At 28.7% G+C, this 23,818-nt stretch overlaps 3 protein-coding genes across 4 annotated transcripts; 2 read left to right on the top strand and 1 right to left on the bottom strand.

Annotated features, from left to right (window-relative positions):
- Positions 1 to 7,079: 7,079 nt before the first annotated feature.
- Positions 7,080 to 10,645, top strand: LOC101511409 (probable glycosyltransferase At5g03795). Of its 2 annotated transcripts, none has more exons than XM_004493117.4 (3): positions 7,080 to 7,550; positions 9,033 to 9,600; positions 10,058 to 10,645. In XM_004493117.4, the coding sequence occupies exons 1-3, from the start codon at positions 7,199 to 7,201 to the stop codon at positions 10,554 to 10,556; spliced, it is 1,419 nt and encodes a 472-aa protein (XP_004493174.1). In that variant the 5' UTR covers positions 7,080 to 7,198; the 3' UTR covers positions 10,557 to 10,645. The 2 variants fall into 2 exon arrangements, with proteins under 2 accessions (XP_004493174.1, XP_027188203.1); XM_027332402.2 differs by having other exon boundaries at positions 7,080 to 7,523.
- Positions 10,646 to 12,157: 1,512 nt separating this feature from the next.
- On the top strand, positions 12,158 to 13,985 carry LOC101511741 (uncharacterized). Its single transcript, XM_004493118.4, has 2 exons — positions 12,158 to 12,297; positions 12,835 to 13,985. Exon 2 carries the CDS (start codon positions 12,856 to 12,858, stop codon positions 13,816 to 13,818), a length of 963 nt encoding a protein of 320 aa, XP_004493175.1. The 5' UTR covers positions 12,158 to 12,297; positions 12,835 to 12,855; the 3' UTR covers positions 13,819 to 13,985.
- Positions 13,986 to 17,485: 3,500 nt separating this feature from the next.
- LOC101512057 (cation/H(+) antiporter 15-like) lies at positions 17,486 to 21,735 on the bottom strand. Its single transcript, XM_004493119.4, has 5 exons — positions 21,306 to 21,735; positions 19,532 to 20,548; positions 19,039 to 19,287; positions 18,598 to 18,935; positions 17,486 to 18,418 (listed from the first exon to the last, which is right to left on the bottom strand). The coding sequence occupies exons 1-5, from the start codon at positions 21,534 to 21,536 to the stop codon at positions 17,773 to 17,775; spliced, it is 2,481 nt and encodes an 826-aa protein (XP_004493176.1). The 5' UTR covers positions 21,537 to 21,735; the 3' UTR covers positions 17,486 to 17,772.
- Positions 21,736 to 23,818: the final 2,083 nt, after the last annotated feature.

A 23,818-nucleotide genomic window follows, 5' to 3' on the forward strand; every position in this document is an offset into this window, starting at 1 on the left:
AAAAGGTATTAATTATATAGTATAATTAGAAGAAAAATAATAACTAATCTTACCTTGAAAAGTAAAAATAATTTCATTTTAATATTTTTTCTATAATAATGTTTATTTTATTACAGATGAAATACATTATAAACTTTAACTTGAATTTATTATTCTTGGATTTTCTTACAATACAAAATCAATGCACATCATAAATGATCAAATGACTAATATACAGTGGAAGATGATAAAAATAGAATGAACAAACAATAACTGAGCTTCGTAAACAATTTAATGAGTCAAGAATTATTTGTTTGACATCAAAGACAACTTGCACTTAAGTGGAAAAAAGAAGAATAAAATAACAATACAGTTTCTTACGTCCGTTGTCTCAAATATTTTTTAGATTAAATTATAATCTTAAAAATTAAATCTATAGTAAAAAATATTAAAAATTAAAAAAAATATATTATTTATTCATGTTGTAAATAACATCAACAACATAAAAGAAAAACTTATAAATAATATCAATAATATTAAAATTATAAATTTTACTCTTTTATTGATTTTTTTGCCAAAATATATGGACCTTTTGTTGTTGTATGGGTTTTTTGATTTGTTGCCTCTACTACGGTGCAGAGTAAATTTTTATCTCTTAATAATATGTTTTTGACCTTATAATGCTCTAAAAAAAATAGACTACGTGCAGTTGATGCTGATATGTCTGTACATGTCCATTACGGCCCTGAACCTCGTAAACTCAAAAACAATAAGCTTAGGAAGAATCATGGTTGAATTTTTTGATAATATTTTAAAATGATTTTAGAAATGATTTTAAATTCGATAGGATACTATATTATTTATTTGACATTATTAAATTAAAATATTTGCTTTGAATGAAGAGTTTTAATTTTACATTTAGTTTTATTCATGTTGTAGTTATAACAATATTTAAGTCAATTAATTCAGTTGTAAATTTTGTTAATTGCTGCTAAACAATTGAAAGTTAAATACCAATTTATTGTCTTAATTTTGTATATTGAAAGGTAACCCCAATGGAAGATTAAAGTGGTGATATATATATTATGTATGTTTAAGAGATAACGACATATACACGGATATATCTCGAACAATGGTCGAATAAAAATGAGATTAAAAAAAAGTGATTGAGTGTTTAGTTCTCAAATATTTTTATCGTCTTTTACAAATAAACTTTTTTCTTGTATATTTCAATCTCATGGAAGTAACAATGAATATATTTTTATAGTTCTTTTATCCAAGTTTTTATTCGGAATAGTCTAGTGAATTGTCAGTTTCTTAAGAATATTGTATTTTCACACACCTTATTTCAAGATATCAATTTTATGATTATTCTCTAATGTTAATTTGCAGCCTATTTCTATGTTCATTGTTTGTGATCGGTAGAAGTGTGTGACTCATTCGTGATACTTAGTTGGTGGTACATGAATAATTTATGATCATCGAGATTTTTCGTATTTCATGCATTTGGTAGACAAAACTTCACAACAACAACTTGATGTTCAATTGAAAAAATGACATTTGGCCTTACGACTACAACACCATGTTAAATATAGTGAAAACACGCGTGAAATGCACAAGAAATAGAGATTTTGATTGTGTTTTAAATTTATTTGTTAAGTTAAAACAATTTTGAGAAATTATTTTGCAAACACAATATAAGATTAAAAGCATTGTTGAAATGTTTTTTAAAATAACCAATTATAAGATAAAGATAGACTTAGGGAAATAAGATAAACAGAAGGACTTGTCCTAGTTCACCATTCAAATGATAGAGCTATGTTAAAACTCTTCAACTTGAAATATGACATATGGAGAGGTGATCTATATACCTATGATTTGTCTTGCGCTCCACATTGGCTAATAATTTTTCATGAATAGTTTTTCGAAGAAAACTACAATATGGCTGGGACTATATTGGCTCAAAGCTATGAGGAATAAGGGTTGATTTGATACATAAGATAAGAGGTATGATATGAATAAATTATCATAGCAATAATTTACTTAATTACGCATATAAAATATAATTTAAAAGAGGCTTAAATATTTGATACTTTTATGATAAATTTAAATAAGTTCAATTTAGTTTAAAATATTGTTAGCTATGTTAAAAAATCTTATGTGGCAAACAAGATGAGTGACATGACAACAGTCGATGATATGTCAAATATTTGACGTATATTTATGATGACTAAATAAAAAATTCTCAAATTTGCAAAATATAAAATCTGAAATTTGAAGCAGCAATGTCGATTTACAAGGAATAAGGTTTGAATTGTAAATGTTCATATTAAAAAAATTTCTGAAAAACTTAAGGATTTAACTCAAGAATGATCTTGGTTAAGAAAACAGAACACGAATAACTTTATTGGTTAACTTAAAAAACTGAAATTTGATTTATGTTTTAACTCAGGTAATTAATCAAGCTTAATAAATAAGGAGATAAGAGAAAGAATACCACACAAGGATGCATCCCGGTTCACCCAACTTGGGCTACATCCAGTCTTCGCACTATCAATTTTGATAGGATTTCTTGCAATCTATTCAATATACTAAACTCTTATAATTTGAGTTTTACAATAACGATGAGATTGTTTTGATAGAATATGAGATGTATCAACTTTTGTTTGAGATTTAATTCTTTACAAATAATTCAGTACAATAATAACAAAGTAAGATATATAATCAGAACTGAATTGTTCTTGAGAAAATAAGTATTGACTTTTCTTTTATAGGAGTTTTGGAGCATTTAATGATGGTCAAAAGAGTTGTTGGTAGTGCTCTGTCAGTTTTGACTAAAACTAATATATATGAATAAAAATATTTTAGCCTTTGAACAATTTATGTAATATGTTTAACTGAGCGTTTTTCTTCGTTTTTTTTTACCAGGTTTCTCTTGTGTTTAATGATCTTTTATGCTTCAGATATATTTGTTGATGTTATTGCTTTCATCTGGAGATTTGATTATGTCCAAAACAGTTTGGAGAATGATGATGAACTTCTGCATAAATATGGAGATTGATACTGATCTTTTGTATAATCGTGGAGATTTATAATCAATCTGGATTGTCAGTTTTTGAACTTTCTAGAGATTGATGATCAATCTAGAGGTTCAATCTTTGATCATTCTGGATGACTTCCTGATTAATCTGAATGACTTGTACATATCAAGATCGATTAAATTTCTTGACAGTTAAGCTGGAGAAGGTTCATACTAGTTTTAACTTGTTTGATTCATGAGCTTTTATCTTAGTGATTCAATTGTTTTCTTTGACTATAATGGATTCTATTTGATCCTTGTCAAATACTGATAACATTAGCATGAAATTCAGAGGCAAAACCTTATGTGAACTAATGGAGATTGATTGATCTTGAGGTTGTGATGATCAATATTGATCATAAAAACATTCTCCATTTTGTCCAGAAATGTTATATTTTATTTATATGTTCAGTTTTTATCTGATTTATTTGTTTTGTTTGATTAATATCTTTTAATTAATTCACTCAAAAGCACAAGTTAAATTGACATAACATTTTAGAATCATAATTAACACTCTTAATTAACCTTTGTTTATTTTTATCAAAACTTTAATTTGAGAATTTGTCTTGACAAAATCCCCTTTCTTCTCTTCCTCCCCCTCCTCCTCCTTCTGCAACCTAAAATTTTAGTTATTTTTAATTCATTTTTTTCTTCTTCGTTCAACCATGACATCATATTCATCTACAAACTCAACTCGTTATCAATTGCGTGAATATGGTGAAGTAGCTAAAATATCATTAGAAGGGGGTTGAATAGAGATATTATAGTTTTCTAGAATTTTCTTATCATTTTAAAATTGTATCCTCTGTGAGAGGATGTAATACAGTTTTAGAAGATAAATGTTTGAAGCTGAAATATGAGTTAGACAAAATAATAAGTAGAGAGTATAGAAATGACACACCTAAATTTATAATGGTTCATCTAAAATGGGTTATATCAAGTCCTCACCAACTTATGAGTTTTCACTATGGCTAAAATGGGTTGTCCTCTAACAAGACTCTTTTTCACTGTGTATTTTCTTAATCTTAACATACTTACAATATTTTCTTCTTGATTTACAACTATCACCAAGTTGGTAAAAACTTGAGGATATATAGATTTTGAGAGTATTGACGAGTGTATGATTCTTTCACTCTAATAAACTTTCGAATAGGATGATTCCTAAGATATAATTTAAAATAGTATAAAGTATTATAAGAGGATGAGTGTGCTCTTCACAACTTTTTGTATGAGTTGTGTGTTTTGATGAGGATGAGTTCATCTCAATTTATAGAGGTGATGATGTTTCAATTACAAAGATAAATGCAAAGTATCCATTAAAGTCTTGGTTAATTGTCTATGGTCTTTATTTTGAATTGCAAAAATGTCATCCATATGTCCTTGTAAGACGAAAGCTTAGGAGGATGAGTTTTCAGTTCGTCCTCGGATATGAGGATTGAGCTTCCATGAATTATAACGTGACTTGTGCTTTTGACTTTTTCCTTTTCCAATAACATTAAGATCTTGTTTTTTTAGTCAAGGACAACACCTGTTGTACTTTGATACTTTTACTTATTTTCTCATGTATGAGGATGAATGGAGGACAAGTTCACCATCTCTTATGTTTTGTTTATCATCTGACATAGAAGACATATATTCATCATTTTATTCAGTATTGTTTATCTTTTGACATCATTTCTTCAATATTGTTTTATCCTCTATAATAGAGGTTATACTTTCATACTCTACTAGCTTATCCTTTCGCGTATAAGACATAACAAAGATTTGTAAAGACTCTTATTATGAACAAGAAGGTGAGAAACCTGTTTTCTAAATTTGATACATTCAAGAACACAAATTAGATAACATGTATAATCAAAATATTTAAAATAATTTTGTTATCATTAAAATATTTGAGATAGATTTTGTCTCAACACGTGGGTGTAAGAAATTAATGTATATATTTATCTCTAACACAGATGAAAAATCTAAACGGTGATTTAGTAATTTTCTTAAATACGTGATTTTTATATTTATTTTTTATAGTTATAGTTTACATTTACTAAGTTTAATGTTTAATTTTTTGTTTTTGTTTGTAGAACAACGAGAAATAGAGAAATGAGCAAGGATTGAGAATCATAACCTCTTAAATTTGTGATTTTAGATGGAGGACTAAAACATAACACTTTCAATTTAATTTATTTTTTTTAATCAATTCAATTATTTAATTGCATTTTTTTAATTATTTAATTTTTCCATTAAATTAATAATTATTTAATTTTTCCATTAAATTATTAATTATTTAATTAGTAATAATCATCCATCAAATTGTCACGTCACTCGTATGTTTGCTACATCAGCTTTTTTTAACAACAACTAATAACTGAAATGATTTTAAAATTAAATTGAACTTAAATGATTTAAATTGAAGAAAAAAAACTTACATGGATCAAAATTAAAAAGACGTGAACTTACAGGGACAAATCAAATATTTAAATATTTAAAATATAAAATTGAAATATAATAAAATATAAATATAAAACAATTTATAAAATATAATAAAAAATATAAAAATGTACATCGAATAAAATATAAATATAAATATAAAAAATTGATTTTGAAATTAAACTTAAAAAAAAAATTGATTAATTTAAAAAATATTTATGCTTTTATTACAATAGTAATTTTGTCTTTTTATATAACTTAATAAATTAGTACTCAAATTTATTTAAATAAATAAAATTTTAAAATAAATAAAATTTATGATAATATGATAATTAATAAAAATATGATAAGAATATTTTTGTCATTTACGTATAATATATTGAAATTTTACTTAATAAAAATATGATAATTAATTGAAATTTTAAAATAAATAAAATTTATTTATAAGAATATTTTTGTCATTTACATATAATATATTGATGAGGATCTGTTGACTCCAAAAGAAATTATGTGATGAGTTACTCTATTTAATAACTCAATATCAACACCATATTTCTTTAATACAATTGTTGATTATTGGCATAATATATTAATGATCAAATACACAAAGTTTTATGTAAATTTGAAATTCCTAACTATGTAATCTACCCATCAATATTTACTTATATTTTTAAAAAGCTTATTATATATTTATTTAAAATTATTTAATGAATTATCAAATAGTTTTAAAATTTTATATTTTTTTATAAAATTGATCTACTCAATAAGAACTTTTGATTTGACGATTAGATTGATGAAATTCATCGTTGATATTGAGTTACTAAGCGGAGTAACTCATCACAAAATTATTTATAGAATCAACGAATTTCCACCCATAATATATATCATATATTTATTTAGATTTTCTAACAAATAAATTAGAATTATTTAGTTACTCCTTATTTAAAAAATTTAAATTATTTATTTAGTAGTGTCAATTGAGTTTTAAATATAAAATTATTTTTTAATATTTGTTGTTAATTTATGTTTATAGATATAATAAATTAATTTAAAAAGATAATAATATATAATTATTTATAATAATAATGTTATTATTTAAATATCAAATACACGATAAAATAAAATATTTTATCCTATTGATTATTGTGTGTATATCAACAAATACAAAATATAATCATATTTATCATATCAATATTTTATTTTTATTCAATTTTATTTTATTATGTCTCTAGATTATACGTGGATTTGTAAAGCCTCCAAGTTTTGGTTTATCTAATATAGTAAGACAAGAGAAATATTCCATCTAATATCATATATAAGTAAAAAAAAAACACTATTTTCAGAAAAGTGCAATTCCATTCATTTAATATTTTTAGAGTAATAAAATAATTAATTGTATTTTTCAAATTACCTCTCATAACTATTTTAAGAGAATAAAAGAGTTATTAAAAATTAAATTTTAAATTAATACAAGGATAATTAAAGAATGATAATATTAAATTAAATATAATAAAAATAATTAGAGAGCGTTGAATTCAAGAATTGGAGAATAAAAGATTAAACTAGTTTATAGCGAAACTAAATTGATTATTAATCTTCAACTATAGAATTGAATTTGTGGTTTCTAAAGTTTGAGAAGAAATTGAGCAATCTCTACAATTCTATTATAGACAAAACTAGTGATTCTTTAGTTCTTATTGATTCTCTTTCCATGCCATGGTTTGTCCTTCCTCTCTCAACCAATACTCTCATCTTCATGTTGCAGCCTCATTCAGAAACTTTTTCTTCTTCATTCCTACTACCTTAGCTCTCTTATTCTTAACCTCTCTTTCCATTCTCTTCTATGTTTACACTACCTCCATCATCTTCATCAACCACCATCAACACCACCACCTCCAATCCACTTCTCAGTACTTCACTTCACTATCTTCCCTTCCCGTTCTTCTTTCTCCAACCACCACCTTACACAACAATGCTTCTGAGTTCACCAAGTTTCAGACTTTCCAATTGGGTCATGGCCTTCCACCACAAAGTCAACGGGGTCTGCCATCTCAATCCAACTCAACTAGTATGCAAAAGTTTCCATTTTTAACCTTTTTATTCATTAACATGCTTATTATGGCTAGACTTTTTTTATTTTTATAATGGTTTGACTTTTTCAAAATAATCATTCATTCATTAATTTTAATGTGCCCTTTGTTAGAGGAGGTGGAACTTTGTTGTTGATTCATGAGATTTTTTTGTAAGAAAATCTAAATTTAATGTCTATATCATAAATGTTACACATATTTAATCACATATATGTGTCTGAGATGTATCTAAGAGGTATCGATACAAAGAAAAAATATATTTTTATCATACAATTGTCTGAGTTGACGGACATGTATCGGACACTGGTGCGTGTCGAACACGACGACACGTCTAATCTTAGAGATGTCTGTGCTTCGTAGTTATCAACAGATAAATGCATTATGCTGTTGTTGCAACGTGCATGATACTGTCTTATGTGATGTAGATGCTGGTAACATAATTGATTTAATTTTTTCTCAATGAGACAAACTTATTTGTATTTTATTTGTTTACTGTAAGTGGATATATATGAACATGTGTACCTGACATGATACTTGCAATTTTTTTATTTACATGCGTGCCATTTACTCTAAGTTGATATATGAACATGTGCATGCGCAATTGATATGAAGCTGGTGGCATCAAGGCATGAATTTCGAAATTTTTGGTATTAGAAGATCAATACTAATTGATTACTATTCTATTTTAATAAAGAAAATTTCCGAATTTTACTATCTTAATATGTATCTCTGATGCAACCCTATGAGGACTGATTAAAAGTTTATAGCATATTAATTTGCTGTATTCTATTTTCATATTAATTGTTAGTTTAGTAAATGGCTCACATTTATGCCACCCTATAAGGAATTATTGTAAGTTATACTCAAATGAAACTTGTGAGATAGTAATATATATTTAATAGGAAAAAGTTAACATATATCTCAAAAAGACACAAGTTCAGAAATTCAATGTGAAACTTTTCTTTGAAAGTTGTGCATTCAATTCATTGAAAATTTAAAAGTGATTTTTTTTTCAAGAAAAAAGTTATACTTTTAAAATACTTAAACATGTGTTATAAAGACATATGTTAGCAAAATTGACTGTTTTGTATCCTATTTTGCATTTGATATAATAATTCTTTTTTGATCTTGAACTTGTCCAATTTGCTTATTTTTTGTTTTAAATTGTGACCAGTTTATGGTAATTGAAGCCGGATTCTCATTTTTCTATCTCTAAGTTAAATTAAATGTGTATATATGTATGTGTCTGTGTATATATATATATAGTGAGTAGTGACTGTATAAAAAAGATAGCATTACAAATTTATCTTGGACATGTAGAAAATAATAAGTAGTAGTAGCTTACCTTAACATATTTCTATCATCTTTGAAAATTTCAAATAATGATGCTATATATTAAGAGATTTGCACAAGACCATTTGAAGGATCCAAATCCAAGAATGTTGTTTCTTATGGTTCAGGAAAATTAGAGAAAAACAACAACTTGTTCCATGATAGAGATCTCTTTCTGGAAGACTATAAAGAAATGAATAGGAGCTTTAAGATATATGTTTATCCTCACAGGGAAGATGACCCTTTTGCAAACGTGCTTTTGCCAATGAAACATGAACCTGGTGGAAATTATGCCAGTGAAAGTTACTTCAAAAAAGTGCTTATGAAGAGTCATTTCATTACAAATGATCCAACAGAAGCAGACCTTTTCTTTATGCCTTTTTCCATAGCAAGTTTGCGGCATGATCCTCGAGTTGGTGTGGAAGGTATTCAAGATTTCATTAGAGACTATGTTCAGAATATCGTTCACAAGTATCCTTATTGGAACCGCACCGGAGGTGCGGATCACTTTTATGTGGCATGTCATTCAATTGGAAGGTCTGCAATGGAGAAAGCACCTGATGTCAAATTCAATGCTATTCAAGTTGTTTGTTCATCAAGCTATTTCCTAACTGGCTATATTGCTCATAAGGATACATGTTTACCTCAAATTTGGCCTAGAAAACAAAATCCCCCCAACCTTGTTTCATCAAATAGGTAACATTTCTTCTTCTTGCATACATTTGTCATTATTCTGAATCATACATATTCTAGAGTTCATGTACTAAACTTATCACATGATCATTCACATCCTTTTATATAACTTCTTGACAAAACACAATTGTATATGGTTGATTCATGACTTCATGTTACCAATCCCACATAGTTTCTCAAATATTTTGTTGTATGTATTTTAATTAAATCAAGACCGACCGAACATATTTTAAAGTATGAAGCGAACTTTTAGGCGAGATTTTACTAAGTGAGACATAGTAACATAAAAATTGAACGTATTCATTTTATTCAATGAAAAAGCACACATTAGTTACCACGCTTTAAGCAAAAAGTTTTTTTGCTGGTAGACTTAAAGTAAGGGCTTAGGTCGCCTTATGTTTGAGCCAGCCTTGAATTAAACCTCATTTTGAACATTTTTTTTTCCTGTGAAAAATGACAGGAAAAAGCTAGCTTTCTTTGCCGGAGGAGTTAATTCCCCAGTACGGATAAAACTTCTTGAGACATGGAAAAATGATTCAGAAATCTTTGTTCACCATGGAAGACTGAAAACACCATACGCGGACGAGTTATTAGGAAGCAAGTTTTGTCTTCATGTTAAAGGCTTTGAAGTGAACACAGCTCGAATCGGAGATTCGTTATATTATGGTTGTGTTCCAGTGATCATTGCCAATTATTATGATCTTCCATTTGCAGATGTGTTAAACTGGAAGAGCTTTTCTGTTGTTGTCACTACATTAGACATACCTTTATTGAAAAAGATCTTGAAAGGTATAAGTTCTGATGAGTATTTGATGCTACAAAGGAATGTGTTGAAGGTGAGGAAACACTTCCAATGGCATTCACCTCCCATTGACTTTGATGCATTCTACATGGTTGTGTATGAATTATGGCTTAGACGAAGTTCTATAATAATTTCATTGGGGGATTCTAGGGACTAGGAACTAAACTAGATTTATTTGAGTGTTGAATTGGTTACTCTATATAATAGAGCTATTCAGAAATAAATAATTTGTTGTATTAATTGTACATAATTACTACCAAAGTGCTTCACATAAATATGCTTAGTTTATGAAAACATGGAACATAAAAATGACTTGAACTTATTTTTTACTTTTTGATAAGCAATGACTTCAACTTAGGTATAATGTGCTGACATGAAACGTGATCTTTATCTTAACAAGAGTAACAGATGAAAGGCTGATTCATAGTCCTATCTAACAAAAACTCATATGTTACATATCTGAGAGTTTTCAAGGGCCTGGCTTGTGAGATTGGTAAAATGGGGTTACAAGCTTGACAAGGGGAAGGACCAATATGGGATAAGTAGGTTTATTCCACATATTATATTATTTGACCGGATTTTTGTTTCTTATAGGAATTCATTGTAATTAATATCTTTGACACTTAAGTGGATCCTTAAGGTATTGTTATAAAGCTTAAATCATTTTCGTTGACACCGAAATAATGTTTGAATTAACATATACAATAGTAAATAATTATATAGTAATTGGAAGAATGTTTTTATAAATCATATTTTATGATCAACAACTTTAAGATTGATCAAATGACAAGAAACACACGTCGATCTGAAACCCTTTACATAGGTTGACAATTGGTTGGTGCCTTAAAGGTTACACTCACAAAATTGAGCATTGTGATGCTCTTCAAGCGTAAACATGGGGCATGTTCATTAGAATAGATTTGACTAGAAGATAGGATATCACTCACTTTAATATGGAAAGCCATTCGAAGACTTTGGTAGACATGGTAAGAGACAACTATAGTTTTAATGGGATCATCCCCACCCTCATTCAACAAATTAAATACCTTATGGATTTGGACTGACTTATCCATATTAATCACATTTGTTGTGAAAGTAACATACGCTGATTAGCTAACTAATTTTAATCTAGTTGAGATTTCTTATGAAGCTCAAACTATATAGAATCTTTCTCGAGAGAGATACAAGTCTCCTTTTTTGATAATATATATAAAATTTACGTGCTTAAAAATATTCGTTTAACTTTTTAGTTTTTTATTTGGATTTTATCCGTTATTGTAAAAAAAAGTTAAATAATCATATAATAGTACTAATTTTTTATTTAAAAAACTACACACATATTACATGAATTTGACTCTAAATATTACGAGTTTAATTTTTATGCACATATAATATATATAAAAAATTATACATTCGATAAATTATAACTAATTGTATAAGTAAATTTATAAATAATTATAAAAAAATAAGAAATTATTAACAACGTAATCAGTGTGATCATTGAAGGTATAAGAAATTATTATGGGTGCTTATAAATTAAATTCAAATATTAGTATTTGCTAAACGATAGTTAAATAACTATTTTAAAAACAATTTGAATATGAAATAAAGAAATTACGTAATAATTTTCGAAAAATGATATATACTCGCGCACGCAACACGGAGGAAGGAAAGAGGCACCGTCAATGTGGTTGGGTCGACACGACTTTTACCGTTGAAAATGAAAACTCTATTTGTTGCTTACGCGTAAATGCCACGTCACAAAATCTTACGGTTATGGATGATGAAAAAATCTTATAAATATTACAATTAACCGAAACTCATACTACTAAGCTACCAACACTTTTCTTCTACCGAAAGCACCATTCACTACACCTACTATTACTGTCATCGTTACGGTAACTCTTTTCATTCTTTCCTCAGTTTCTTTTTTCTTTAATTTTCATCCTTCCAAATTGAATCGATGCATTATTAACTGGCATATTGAATATTCATCAATCTTGTTGCTTGTAATGTAATTTTATGTTCAGATTTCATTTCATTTTCTTTTGGATGAACAGAAAATTCTTGTTTATGTCGGACATTATTGGTTATAGTCTCAGATCTGATCTTGTACATAATCTTAAACGAAGCTTCTATTATTGGTCATACTCTCATATCTGTTGTTATTCTACATATTATAATAATTCTACTTACATAATCTGGGATTTTTAATTTTTTTTTTATAGATATTCTAGTTTTAAACAATTCAGTTCAACTTCAATTCTTCATTACCGGTTTTTCTATGGAGTTTTATAACTGTTTTAAAATACTGAAATGTGTATGTGTAATGTATTCTGTTACAATATTGTATAACTGTTTTTTATATAGTTTTAAGCAAATTACTTAAATTCATGTTCGACTTCACACAATTCACATTCACATATATGTTTCAGCTGTGTCAAGATATTATAGATATGGAAGACTCCATTCAAATCAATATTGAGGATAAAACACCAAGTGATGCAAAAGAAGAGAAGGTTGAGATAGAAAAGGATTTGGAGACAAAATCAGTAGAGAAAGAGAAGACAGAATGTAAGGAAGAGAAGAAACATAAGGATGAAGAAGATAAATCAAAGAAAAAGAAGAAAGAGAAGGAGGTGGAGGAGGAGGAAGATGGAGAGGGAGAAAAGAAAAAGAAGGATAAGGAGAAGAAAAAGAAGGACAAAACTGATGGAGAGAAGGCAAAGGGGAAAGAAGATGATGATAAGGAGGATGGTGAAGAGAAGAAGGAAAAGGAGATGAAGGGTAAGGATAAGAAGGACAAGGAAAAGAAGAAAAAGAAAAAAGACGGCAACGAAGATGGTGATGAAAAGAAGGACAAGGAGAAGAATAAAAAGGGAAAAGATGAGAAAGAAGATGGTGATGAAAATAAGGAGAAGGAGAAAAAGAAAAAGGAAAAGAAGGAGAAGGGAAAAGAAGATGAAGGTAAGGATGGTGAAGAAAAGAAGGACAAGAAAAAGGAAAAGAAGGACAAGAAAAAGGAAAAGGAGGACAAGAATGATGATGATGATGGTGATGGAAATAAGAAAAAGAAGAACAAGGATGAAGAGAAAGAGAAGGATAAAGATGTGGAGGTGGATGTGAAAGAAGTACATGTAAGGGATATTGATATAGAAGAAACTGTGAAGGAATGCGGAAAGGAAGATGACAAGAAAGAAGTTAAAGAGAAGAAGAAAAAAGAAGACAAGGAAGATAAGAAGAAAAAACTTTCTGGAAAGGACAAGACCAATGATGTTGGCAAGCTGAAACAAAAGCTTGAAAAAATGAATGCAAAAATAGAAGCACTCTTGGAAAAGAAGGCAGATATAGAGAGGCAGATTAAAGAAGCTGAAGATGGAGGACATGGAGTCATTGTGAAGGACAAGGAAGATATATAAAGGGTCATGTAATGTGATAAAATACTATCCTGCATTAATAGTTTAAGACTATGCATACTATGTTTGCACTTGGTGAGAGGTTTTGTTTTGTGTAATAAAGCTGTATTTTCTGTTTGAGTAAAAAATGATGCATCTGTGTATATCCTACTTATACTTTTTCTCATTGATTCCATTCTCAACTCATTCTCTTCCTCGTTGAAGGGGGGTGTGCTCCTTTTATAGTGTCTAACATGTCAACTACCATTCAATGGAGGTATTATATTAATCCAAACCAACTGCAATCTATTTCTTCAATCCTAGACTTCACTAATAACTAATGAAAAGCTCAATATATGAAACCACAGGGTAAGACTTTTTACCAAGTTAACAAAAAATGGGTATTGTTTATCTGCATAATAACTCTTATTTCAAAGCACAACTCAAACCATTTACTAGGTCTAGTTGGTATGTTTATTGCCAGAAGATCAAACAACTCACATATGCCCTTCACTATCAGTTATGTCTACAAAACTTCAAACTGAGCTTGCAACACTATGTATAAAAATAATTAAGAATTTTAACCCCTTGATGAACATATGCTAGGGGAAATTTAAAATAACACGTAAAAAAGACAGTATTTTTGAATTACAATTGAAGAGACTCGTCAAGAACACTATTTATATTAATTAACCACCGTCCACTTTATCTAATAGTCTTCTTTGTTAAAAAATAAGGGTCAGTTTTTAGAACTCTGATTCAATCTTACTAATATTTTAGCTTATTTGGTATTATTGTTAGTTACGAGTTTAAGTGATTTAGCTTCCTCGACTAACTGAACCATCATAATCTTAATTTTCAAAATACTAAACTAAAGCTATAAGTTATTTGTACCCTTTGATAATATACCAGTGAAAACTACACTTCAAACTATACATCTTATTTAAGGTGTATAGTTTTTCCCCCTAAATACTATTAGTAAATATTTATGAGTTTGTTTGGGAGGAGAATTTTGGAGGACCAAATCTATATTTTAAAATACATTTGAGATTTTAAAATAATTAAAAAAATATTTCATAACTAGCTTAATTTCAAAAAGAAAAATAAGTCTAGTCCACCCTCCTCTCTAAAATTCCTCTCTCAAACAGATCCTAAGATTATATTAGATATATCTATACATTATAATAAAGCAAAGATAATAATTTGGCAAGTTTGCCACGTGTCAGCCAAATAGAGTGTTAGGAATATATTAAGTTTCTATTAATAGAAATAATACTTCATCGTGCAGATTTTGTTTTTTAATAATAAAATTAAACTTCAATTACACGATCTTATACATGTGTCTGTTGAGACGTTAATGGCCAACAAAATAAAAGATTTTATTAAAAATAAAATACAATGCACCACGACTGACATTTTTTGAAGGTAACTGTTTTTTAAACACTACTTTATCAACTACCGCTTCAAATTAATTTAATTAAAAAATTTATAGTCAATTAAAAAATTAAAAATAAAATACAATACACGACTACTTGACAGTTTTTTGAAGGTAAGTGTTTTTTAAATACTACTTTATCAACTACCGCTTCAAATTAATTTAATTAAAAAATTTATAGCCAATTAAAAAATTAAAAATAAAATACAATACACGACTACTTAGACAGTTTTTTGAAGGTAAGTGTTGTTTAAACACTACTTTATCAACTACCGCTTCAAATTAATTTAATTAAAAAATTTATGGTCAATTAAAAAATTAAAAATAAAATAAAATACACCATGCGTAAGTTGAAAAGTTAGTGGCCAATTAAAAAAATAAAAGAATGAATTAAAAATAAAATACACTACACCACTACTTACGTTTCACCGTTGAGAATTTAGTGGCTTACTTTTCACCGTTGAAAATTTAGTGGTCAGTTAGAAAAGAAAAATAATAACGTTCAATTACACTCATCACAACGGGACACTTTTTGGAATTGTTTTTTAAACAGTAGCAACCACCTCTTCAAATTAATTTATTTTATTTTAGAAATTCTTTTAATTCCCTCATACTTTCTTTCTTAGTACTCCGTAAACCGTCTCTCTTCAATACTCTCTCATTTTTTGTTTATCTATTATAAATATTAATCTCGGTATTTTTTGTTGCTTCAATTTCTCCAAAAAATGAGTCATGAAATTTGGTTGTTAGAGTTGTGCGACTGTGGTTTCTGTCTTGATCTCCTCAATGTCAAACAAAACTTTTATGGAATGGAAATAATACTGAGATTCGCGAGCTTCTATTTCTCGATTTGAGATTAATATTGCTGATGAAACTATGTATTTGTTTGTGCTTCTAACAATTTTCTGGAGTATACGTTCACACGAATTATTTAAATGGTAAATTTTTTTTAATCTTATTTTATTTTATTTATAAAAAAAGATTACTATTTTGTTATGTATATATATATATATATTTTGTATTGTTTATGTTTCTTAATTTTGTCTCAAAAAATTGTAAATTTATATATGTATATTTCTATCCTCTTATATAACATTTGTATATGTATATTTGTCTTAATAATTTATTTAAGTAAATATAAAATTTATTTAGGCTTCTTAACATGAATTCAATTAAATATTGAAGAGAAAAATAATAATTTATTTAAGAAAATATAAAATTTATGTATAAATTAAAAAAACAATTCATTTCATCGATTCATTGAAAGTAGTGATTTTTCAAACTTCAAACACTATTTTATCAAATTTAAAAACTACTATACTATACATTTTATATTCAAAGGATTCCTGAAAGATTAATGAAGACTAATATGCAAATTCAAAGATAAAAGATACTCATAATTTTTATGTGTATTGTAATTTTTTGTTTGTAATAGGAAAATTATTTTTCTTTAGTATTTTGTGAGTAGTACTAAAATGAAATATATTTTGTCATTTGATACAGCAAAATTTATATTAATTCTTAAATGTCATGTATTTCATATAAATAACATACTTTGAATAATAAAAATAAAAATTCATTATTAAGTTACTTACTCATCTTTACATTTACTAATTTACTTATTTTATATATGTCCGTGTCCATTATTTAAAAAAAATTATTTCATCTAATCTAATTATTTAATTTAATTTTTTTAATAATTATTATTTTTATTTGTTTAAAATTAAAAGTATTGCTTTATAATAAGTTTTTTAGAAAGAAAAAAGATTATGTGTAGAATTCAAAAATAAGGCATCCGAGTAAGATTAAAGAATGGTGTTAGAGTCATACTTTTTATTAATAACATTGAGTCTATAAGAAAGTAGTTTTTAAGTTAAGTTAAAATTAGATTTTTTTTAATTTTTTTATTGTGTTTATTTATTAAAATCGTTATTTTTGTGCGGACGCACGGGTTAAAATCTATTTTATTAGAAAAAGAGTCTTTTATTTTCTAAATTGTAAATCTCTTTATTTTAATGAATTGATGGTTGTATGGTAAGCTGAATAAGTAAAAAGAGGAATTTGGATCTCTCATAAGGAGATTTCACATAAGGGATTTTGCCTCAATTTTCATACTTTGGTCTATCTAAAAAGACCTTATTGGTTTAGTTCTTTGTTCAAAAATGATGTATAGCAGATAAAGTAGCAAATCAAATTATCAGACGTAACAAAACTGGTAAACTCTTACATAATATAACATAGTTAAAAATGCCATAACTTTATTATCAATACTATTGTGGGAAAAAAAGGCTAGTTGTTCATATCTTAAAATCCTAGCTTATAACTCTGCTCCCTATACTCCTACCAGAGAAACAAAAAATATGTACAAGTAAGAAACAAGTGAGTTTTTTAGTACTAGCTTGGTGCCAATTCACACAACCCCTTCCAGCCATTAAATCATCACAAACATGTTCCAATGGCAATATTTCCACCATTCATGCTTCATTTTTATGCAACATTATGACAAAATGTCATTGGTGGATATCCTTGTAAGGAAACATCACCTACTGTGGATCCGCATCACCATAAAAAGAATGTGCAGACGCCACAGAAGCATTGCGCTCGTGTTTCCCCAAACCATCTCCATGCTGAAGTTCAGCTTCTCTTTGAAATATCAAAATGGATGTGTTAGCAGCAGAATTCAAATCTGATAAAGTATCTCCAAGAGGACCCAATACAGGTTCATCCAACACAGGATCCACTGTTTGTGCCAACGACATCTTCATCCCATGTCCTCTTCCAATGATATACAAATCAAACCCTTTGTTCCCTATCCTATTTAAAAGCCTCACAGTTTCTTTCTCATCCTTCACCACCTTCTCCAAATACCTCACTGTTGGTGTATCTATTGTTTGATGCACAAACACCTTTAAATATTCTCTGTCCCTTTCATCAAACCTATCTTCAGGATTGTCCCAAACAAGCCTCACTACTGTTAACTGAACCTCCATGTTCCTACTCATCCTCCAAGCATAAGAAAGGGCTTCACGGTCATCGGCGCCGCCAATGTAGAACATTGCTATTCTCATTTCTTTAGAATGTTGCTGACCACCGCTGAACTCACGATCAACAAAAATGGCTAAACAACAAGGTGCTTCTTTCACTAGATTCTCCAATACCACTTTTTTCTCATCCTTGCTCGCCTGGTCCCTGTTATTAGAGTTAGTTACAAATTAGTTACACTAGTTAAAGCTAGTTGTTCTCATTGACTATATAATCCTTCGTGTACCCCTTGATATTATATATATTTCTGTCACACTCAAATTAGTTACAATGTGTTGTCATTTTTTTCTTGATATTTTAATAGCTAACTTTTATATCACTAATACCTGTTGATAATGTTGACGGCTCTAGCGGTGGCAGTGCCTGCACCCAACCCGTCGTAGGTTGGTTGCTTATTGAGAGTGGCAACGATGAGGTTCACGTGTTTGTCGGTGCATAGGTTTACAATGTCCTTGTGCATGGTATTGTAGTGGGAGACAACTCTGAGCTTGTCAGCAAAGATGGCCTGACTGAGGTTGTCAAAGCTTCCGAGGTTGTCCCCGTTGTCTCGCTTTAAGGTATCCACCTTGCTTGAATTTGAGTGAAACGATGGCTTCGGAGCGTCTCTAATAATTAGTGATGAAGTTGGTCGGTTTGTCATCTTGATTAGCTCAACTGCTAACACCTGCATTTGAAATTTGTATTATTCAAGAGTATGTCACCACATGATAAAATAGGATAAAACTTTTTATAATACTAAGAGAGTTTAGAAATAGTATTGATCATACCTGAATTGGGGACCTAACTGATGGACTTGATGCTTTGAGAAGGTCGATGATTGCCTCAGCATCATGTTTTGAGTGGATACATGCCAACACTCTAAGAGGCGAGTCTGGTTTTGTGCCGTGTTGCATACTCTTCCTAATAGCTTTGCCATTGGTAAGTGAGTTTGTGATCATAACTAAGACAGGACCCGCAATTGCTGTCATTAACCAACATGCCAACAACATCACCACAAAGCTTTGGCTCTCCAATTCCTACATCACAATATATTCTTACATTTATATGTTAATATATGTTGTATAATATTTTACCTAGCAAATTTTGGATCCCTTAGTTCTTCTTAGGCATATCTTAGTTGAAAAAACTAATAAATTTCACAAGGTAATAGAAGAATGTGATGAAAAAAGTGTTTTGGTAGCATTTTGATTTATTAATGTGCTAATGAACCATATTATATACTGCATACAATTACTATGTTAAGGTTGTTAGATAACTTACTAGTCTATCCATGGCAGTATACAAAATTATCAGTGGCATTGTCCCTTTAGTGTTCATGAGGAGTGCAAGGGACAATCCTTCAATGACTGGCATCTGATATATCCAAGAAACTGCAAATACGCACACCAATTTTACCATAAAAGCCAACACAATAACAATAACAACAGTTATCCAATGTGTATCCAAAGCCAAGTCTTGAATATTGGTTCTCTCCCCAATAATGAGAAAAAACAATGGCATCATAAACTCAGACACAAAATCAAAAGCCTTATCTTGAACCGCATTGTTAAGTGCACCCTTTGGGATAATAACACCTAAAAAGAAAGCACCAGTAATTGAATGTGCAGCCAACCCATCAGAGATTAATCCAATGACCAAAACCACATGAAGAAGACACACAACTTGTGACTCGGTAAACTCGCGATCGCCATTTCCAACTTTTTTAACAAGCCACTTAGCAAAAGGATGAATCACATAAAAACATGCTAATACAAGTAAGAGTATCACAAACAGTGACAAAAAAGAAGCATAATATAGTTGTGTTAGAACCAACAAAAGGAGTGTCCAAGAGAACAAGTCATTAATCAAAGAAGAAGTTAAAGCCAATTGTCCATTCTCTGTCAACAAAAGCTTTAAATCAGAAAGGATTTTAGCAACTTCAGGAAACTCACTACTACATGAAAGAGTGATTCCCCAAAATATTGCACCCCTCACGTGTTTATCACTATCTGAATGTGACAATGATTTTTGACCCATGTCTGTTACAAGAAGATAATATAAGCCAGCACCAATTGGTAAAGTGAAGACTATGCCAACAATTGCAACAACCATTGCTTTCTTATTGTAGTAACCCCTTTTAATTGGTTTCAAGTCCATTTCTAAGCCAACCAAGAACACATAGTAAATAAGTGTCAATGCTCCCACTGTCTCTAAAGGTAACATATTGTTGTAAGGGAATATGGTTGTGAAGAAATCTTTCCATTTTCCCAGAGCAGATGGACCTAATAAAAAACCAGTCTAGGAACATAACCACAAAAATTAATTAGTTGATGCATGTTGATTAGTAATAAACAAATTATTTTAAAAAGAAAGTCTCGTTAGGGCTGGGATTTGGACTACAACATAAAAAAAGTTGGTGTCAAAATGCGTTCGCGATTTTGACTTCCGTTATTTAGTGCATGTTTGGATTGACAGTGAAATTGATAGAATTACGGTGAGTTACCACATATATGACAAAAGCTACACTTTGGAGCTTTTATAAAATCATAGTGATACAATAATTTTGTCAAAACATGCCCTTCATTCAAACATACATTGTGGGAATGAGATTTGCAATACAATATTAAAAAAATTGGTGTCACAATGCGACAACGCGATTATGGCTACCGTTATTTAGTGCGCATTTGGATTGCCAGTAAAATTGATGGAATCACGGTGATGTTTTTGTGCATTAGCATTTGTTCTTTTTTTAGAATAATGTCCCTACATATTATCTATCTTATATATTTGTGCAAATACAAACACACAAAAAACCTCATCATGTGAGTTATCGTTTTTTTGACAAAAGCTACTCAGAGCTTTTACAAGATTATGCTGCCACGGTGATTTTGTCGAGCCTAGAGCCAATCCAAGCAAACTACTCTCACATATTAATTATTTTTCTAGTATTTAATTTTGCCAATTATAGTCATTTTAACAAGAATAGATTAGAAAACCAACCATTACTCGTTAGCCAATGATCATAAAATAAAAGAGTTAGAAGATATATACTTACAAAAATGTTGGGAACAATACGAGGTATATTGCATGATTCAAAAAGAAAGAGGAAAATTCGATTGACTGCTAAGATAAGAGCAAATTGCAGAACAAAAGCAGGCAATGTTGTTTCTAATGAATTTTCAATCCAAAGCGCCGAACCATGAGATGTTGTCCTATCAAAACAGACCTGTGTGGTTTTGTCTCTTGGATTTGTCAAAATCGAATATATAACGTTTGAGGAATTCATTAATTTCAACTTAATTATATGCACAATTTTTGCATTTGTAAGAACTTTTACAATCTTATTAATGGACACACATACAATTTATAAAAACGTTATTTGAAATCACGTCCATGGAAGCAGGAAAATATCAAAGGAAAAGAAAGGGGTTTTGACAAAAAAGTGTAAAACATTAGAAAAGCCAAAGCCAAGGTGGCACATTACAATTCATAATGTTGTAGCATTGCGAGTAAGATACGGTTGCTTTCTTAATTTTGGAGAATCCATATCTGTTTTATAATTCTAATTAAGGTTTACATATATTTCTACGTTTGTTTTTCTTTTCTTCGTTTTAAAAGGAACTTTACCAAAAAGATAAACAATATGTTTAGCATATCATCTGACATAATAATACATTTGGATCATATAAAGTTGACCAATTGGATTGTCAAACATATTTTGAGAAGAATAATAATTATCTAAAATTTGCCATTTAAATATATTTAACTTTAAATTTTCATCTTTTAAGATTTATTAGGTCCTATTTATACAAACTATTTTTGAAAACAAAAATAGTAAATGCAGAAAATAATATGAAAGATGATTTATTTTTAACGACAATTTTTTTTTCAAATGATATTTATAATTTGAGACAAAGAAGAAGTAATAAATAAATAAAATAAAATTTCAGTAGATAATCTAATAAAAAATTTGATTAATCAAAGTGTACTAATTTTCACCTAGTAAATAATCTATTTTTAGATAAGCCGTAGTAAATGATCTTTTTATAATTTTTTAAATGAGATTTAAATTTAAATTTTGTTTCTTTAAATTATAAGTTAAATTCTCCCTAAATTTCATATCTCATTAGATGAAAATAATCATATAATTTTTTTTATTATAAAACATATAACTGTATAGTGTACAAAATACTTTATTAATAAAAACAAATATAAGAAGAGAAAATAAATAAATAATTATAAAAAATATTTTTGTTGTTTGTATTATTATATATTTTTTCACTTAAATTTATCAGTTTATAATTTTTATTATTGATATTTTATTAAAAATTCTAATTTAACCCGTGTATGACATGGCATATACCTACACTAGTAAAAATAAATATAGAAAGAGTAAATAATAGGCGACATAAATTATATAATAACTTTAAAAAAATTATAATAATAATGAAAAAACAAAAATTCCATTATTTTTAAATATTCTGTATTCAATAAATATTCAAAAAATATTATAAACCTTTCATAAAAAGTCTTATAAATACTTAACGTTATTTTTGGTTTAAAAAAAACACGTTATTTTGGTCAATAATTCCAGCTGTAAAAAGAAAAAAAGATACTCAGTCCTATTTATAACTAACGCTGTAGCGTAAAACTTATAACTAACGGTGTAGCGAAAAAGATATACAAGCGTGACGAAACTGAAAAACAGATTTAGCTTCTTTATTCAAGTTCGATGAATCTGTTGTCGCCGAATCAATGAATCATCAATCCAAATTCGATTTCTCGCCGCTGCTACATGTTTTCATCTGAATTCGAGATTCGATGAATCTGTAGTCTCTTTTTCTGAATTCAAGATTCGCATTCAGGTTTCAATCTTTCTAATTTTTGAATTGAATTCTTTATAGTTGTTTCCACTCGTGGCATCTTCGTGTTTGACATCAATGTTTTGAGGCATCTTTTTTTCTGTTTCGTTTGCGACGGTGACATCCCGTTCTTGAACGTTCAACTCCATGAATCTTGAATTTTTAAACCCTAGAAATCTGATTTAAATTGGTGCCGAAAAAGACGACCAGTGAGTCGCAAGCTTGGTTATTCGGATTTAAGTTTATGCTATCCATGGAATTGGAATTTGCCTCGATTCGAAAGAGAGATGTAGGTATGAAGATTCTTGATTGGACCTTCAATTAATCTGCCGCCCTCTCAAGTTTTGCATTGCATCTCTTCTGAATTTGATATCTTTATTCACCTGTTCATCTCTCTCTCTCTTTCCATTTTCAATCCACTCTCCTTTGGATTATCGATCTATCAGTTTTTTTCTTTTGTTGGGCAAACATTATCCATCTCCAAAACCATGTTCGACATGAATGTTTTGAGGTAGTTTTTTTGTTTGCAGCATTAATGTAATATTATCAATTGTCAAGAATGTATCATCTTGATGATTCTTGATTATTCATATCTAAGAAAGTTGATAAAAAATGAATAGATTAAATATGCATCCTTAAGACAAGTCGCAATGATAGATAGTTTAAATTTTAATTATGAGATGGATTCTTGACTCTAAATTTCTGA

Source organism: Cicer arietinum, chromosome 3 (assembly GCF_000331145.2).
Source record: "Cicer arietinum cultivar CDC Frontier isolate Library 1 chromosome 3, Cicar.CDCFrontier_v2.0, whole genome shotgun sequence".
NCBI classification, from domain to species: domain Eukaryota; kingdom Viridiplantae; phylum Streptophyta; class Magnoliopsida; order Fabales; family Fabaceae; genus Cicer; species Cicer arietinum.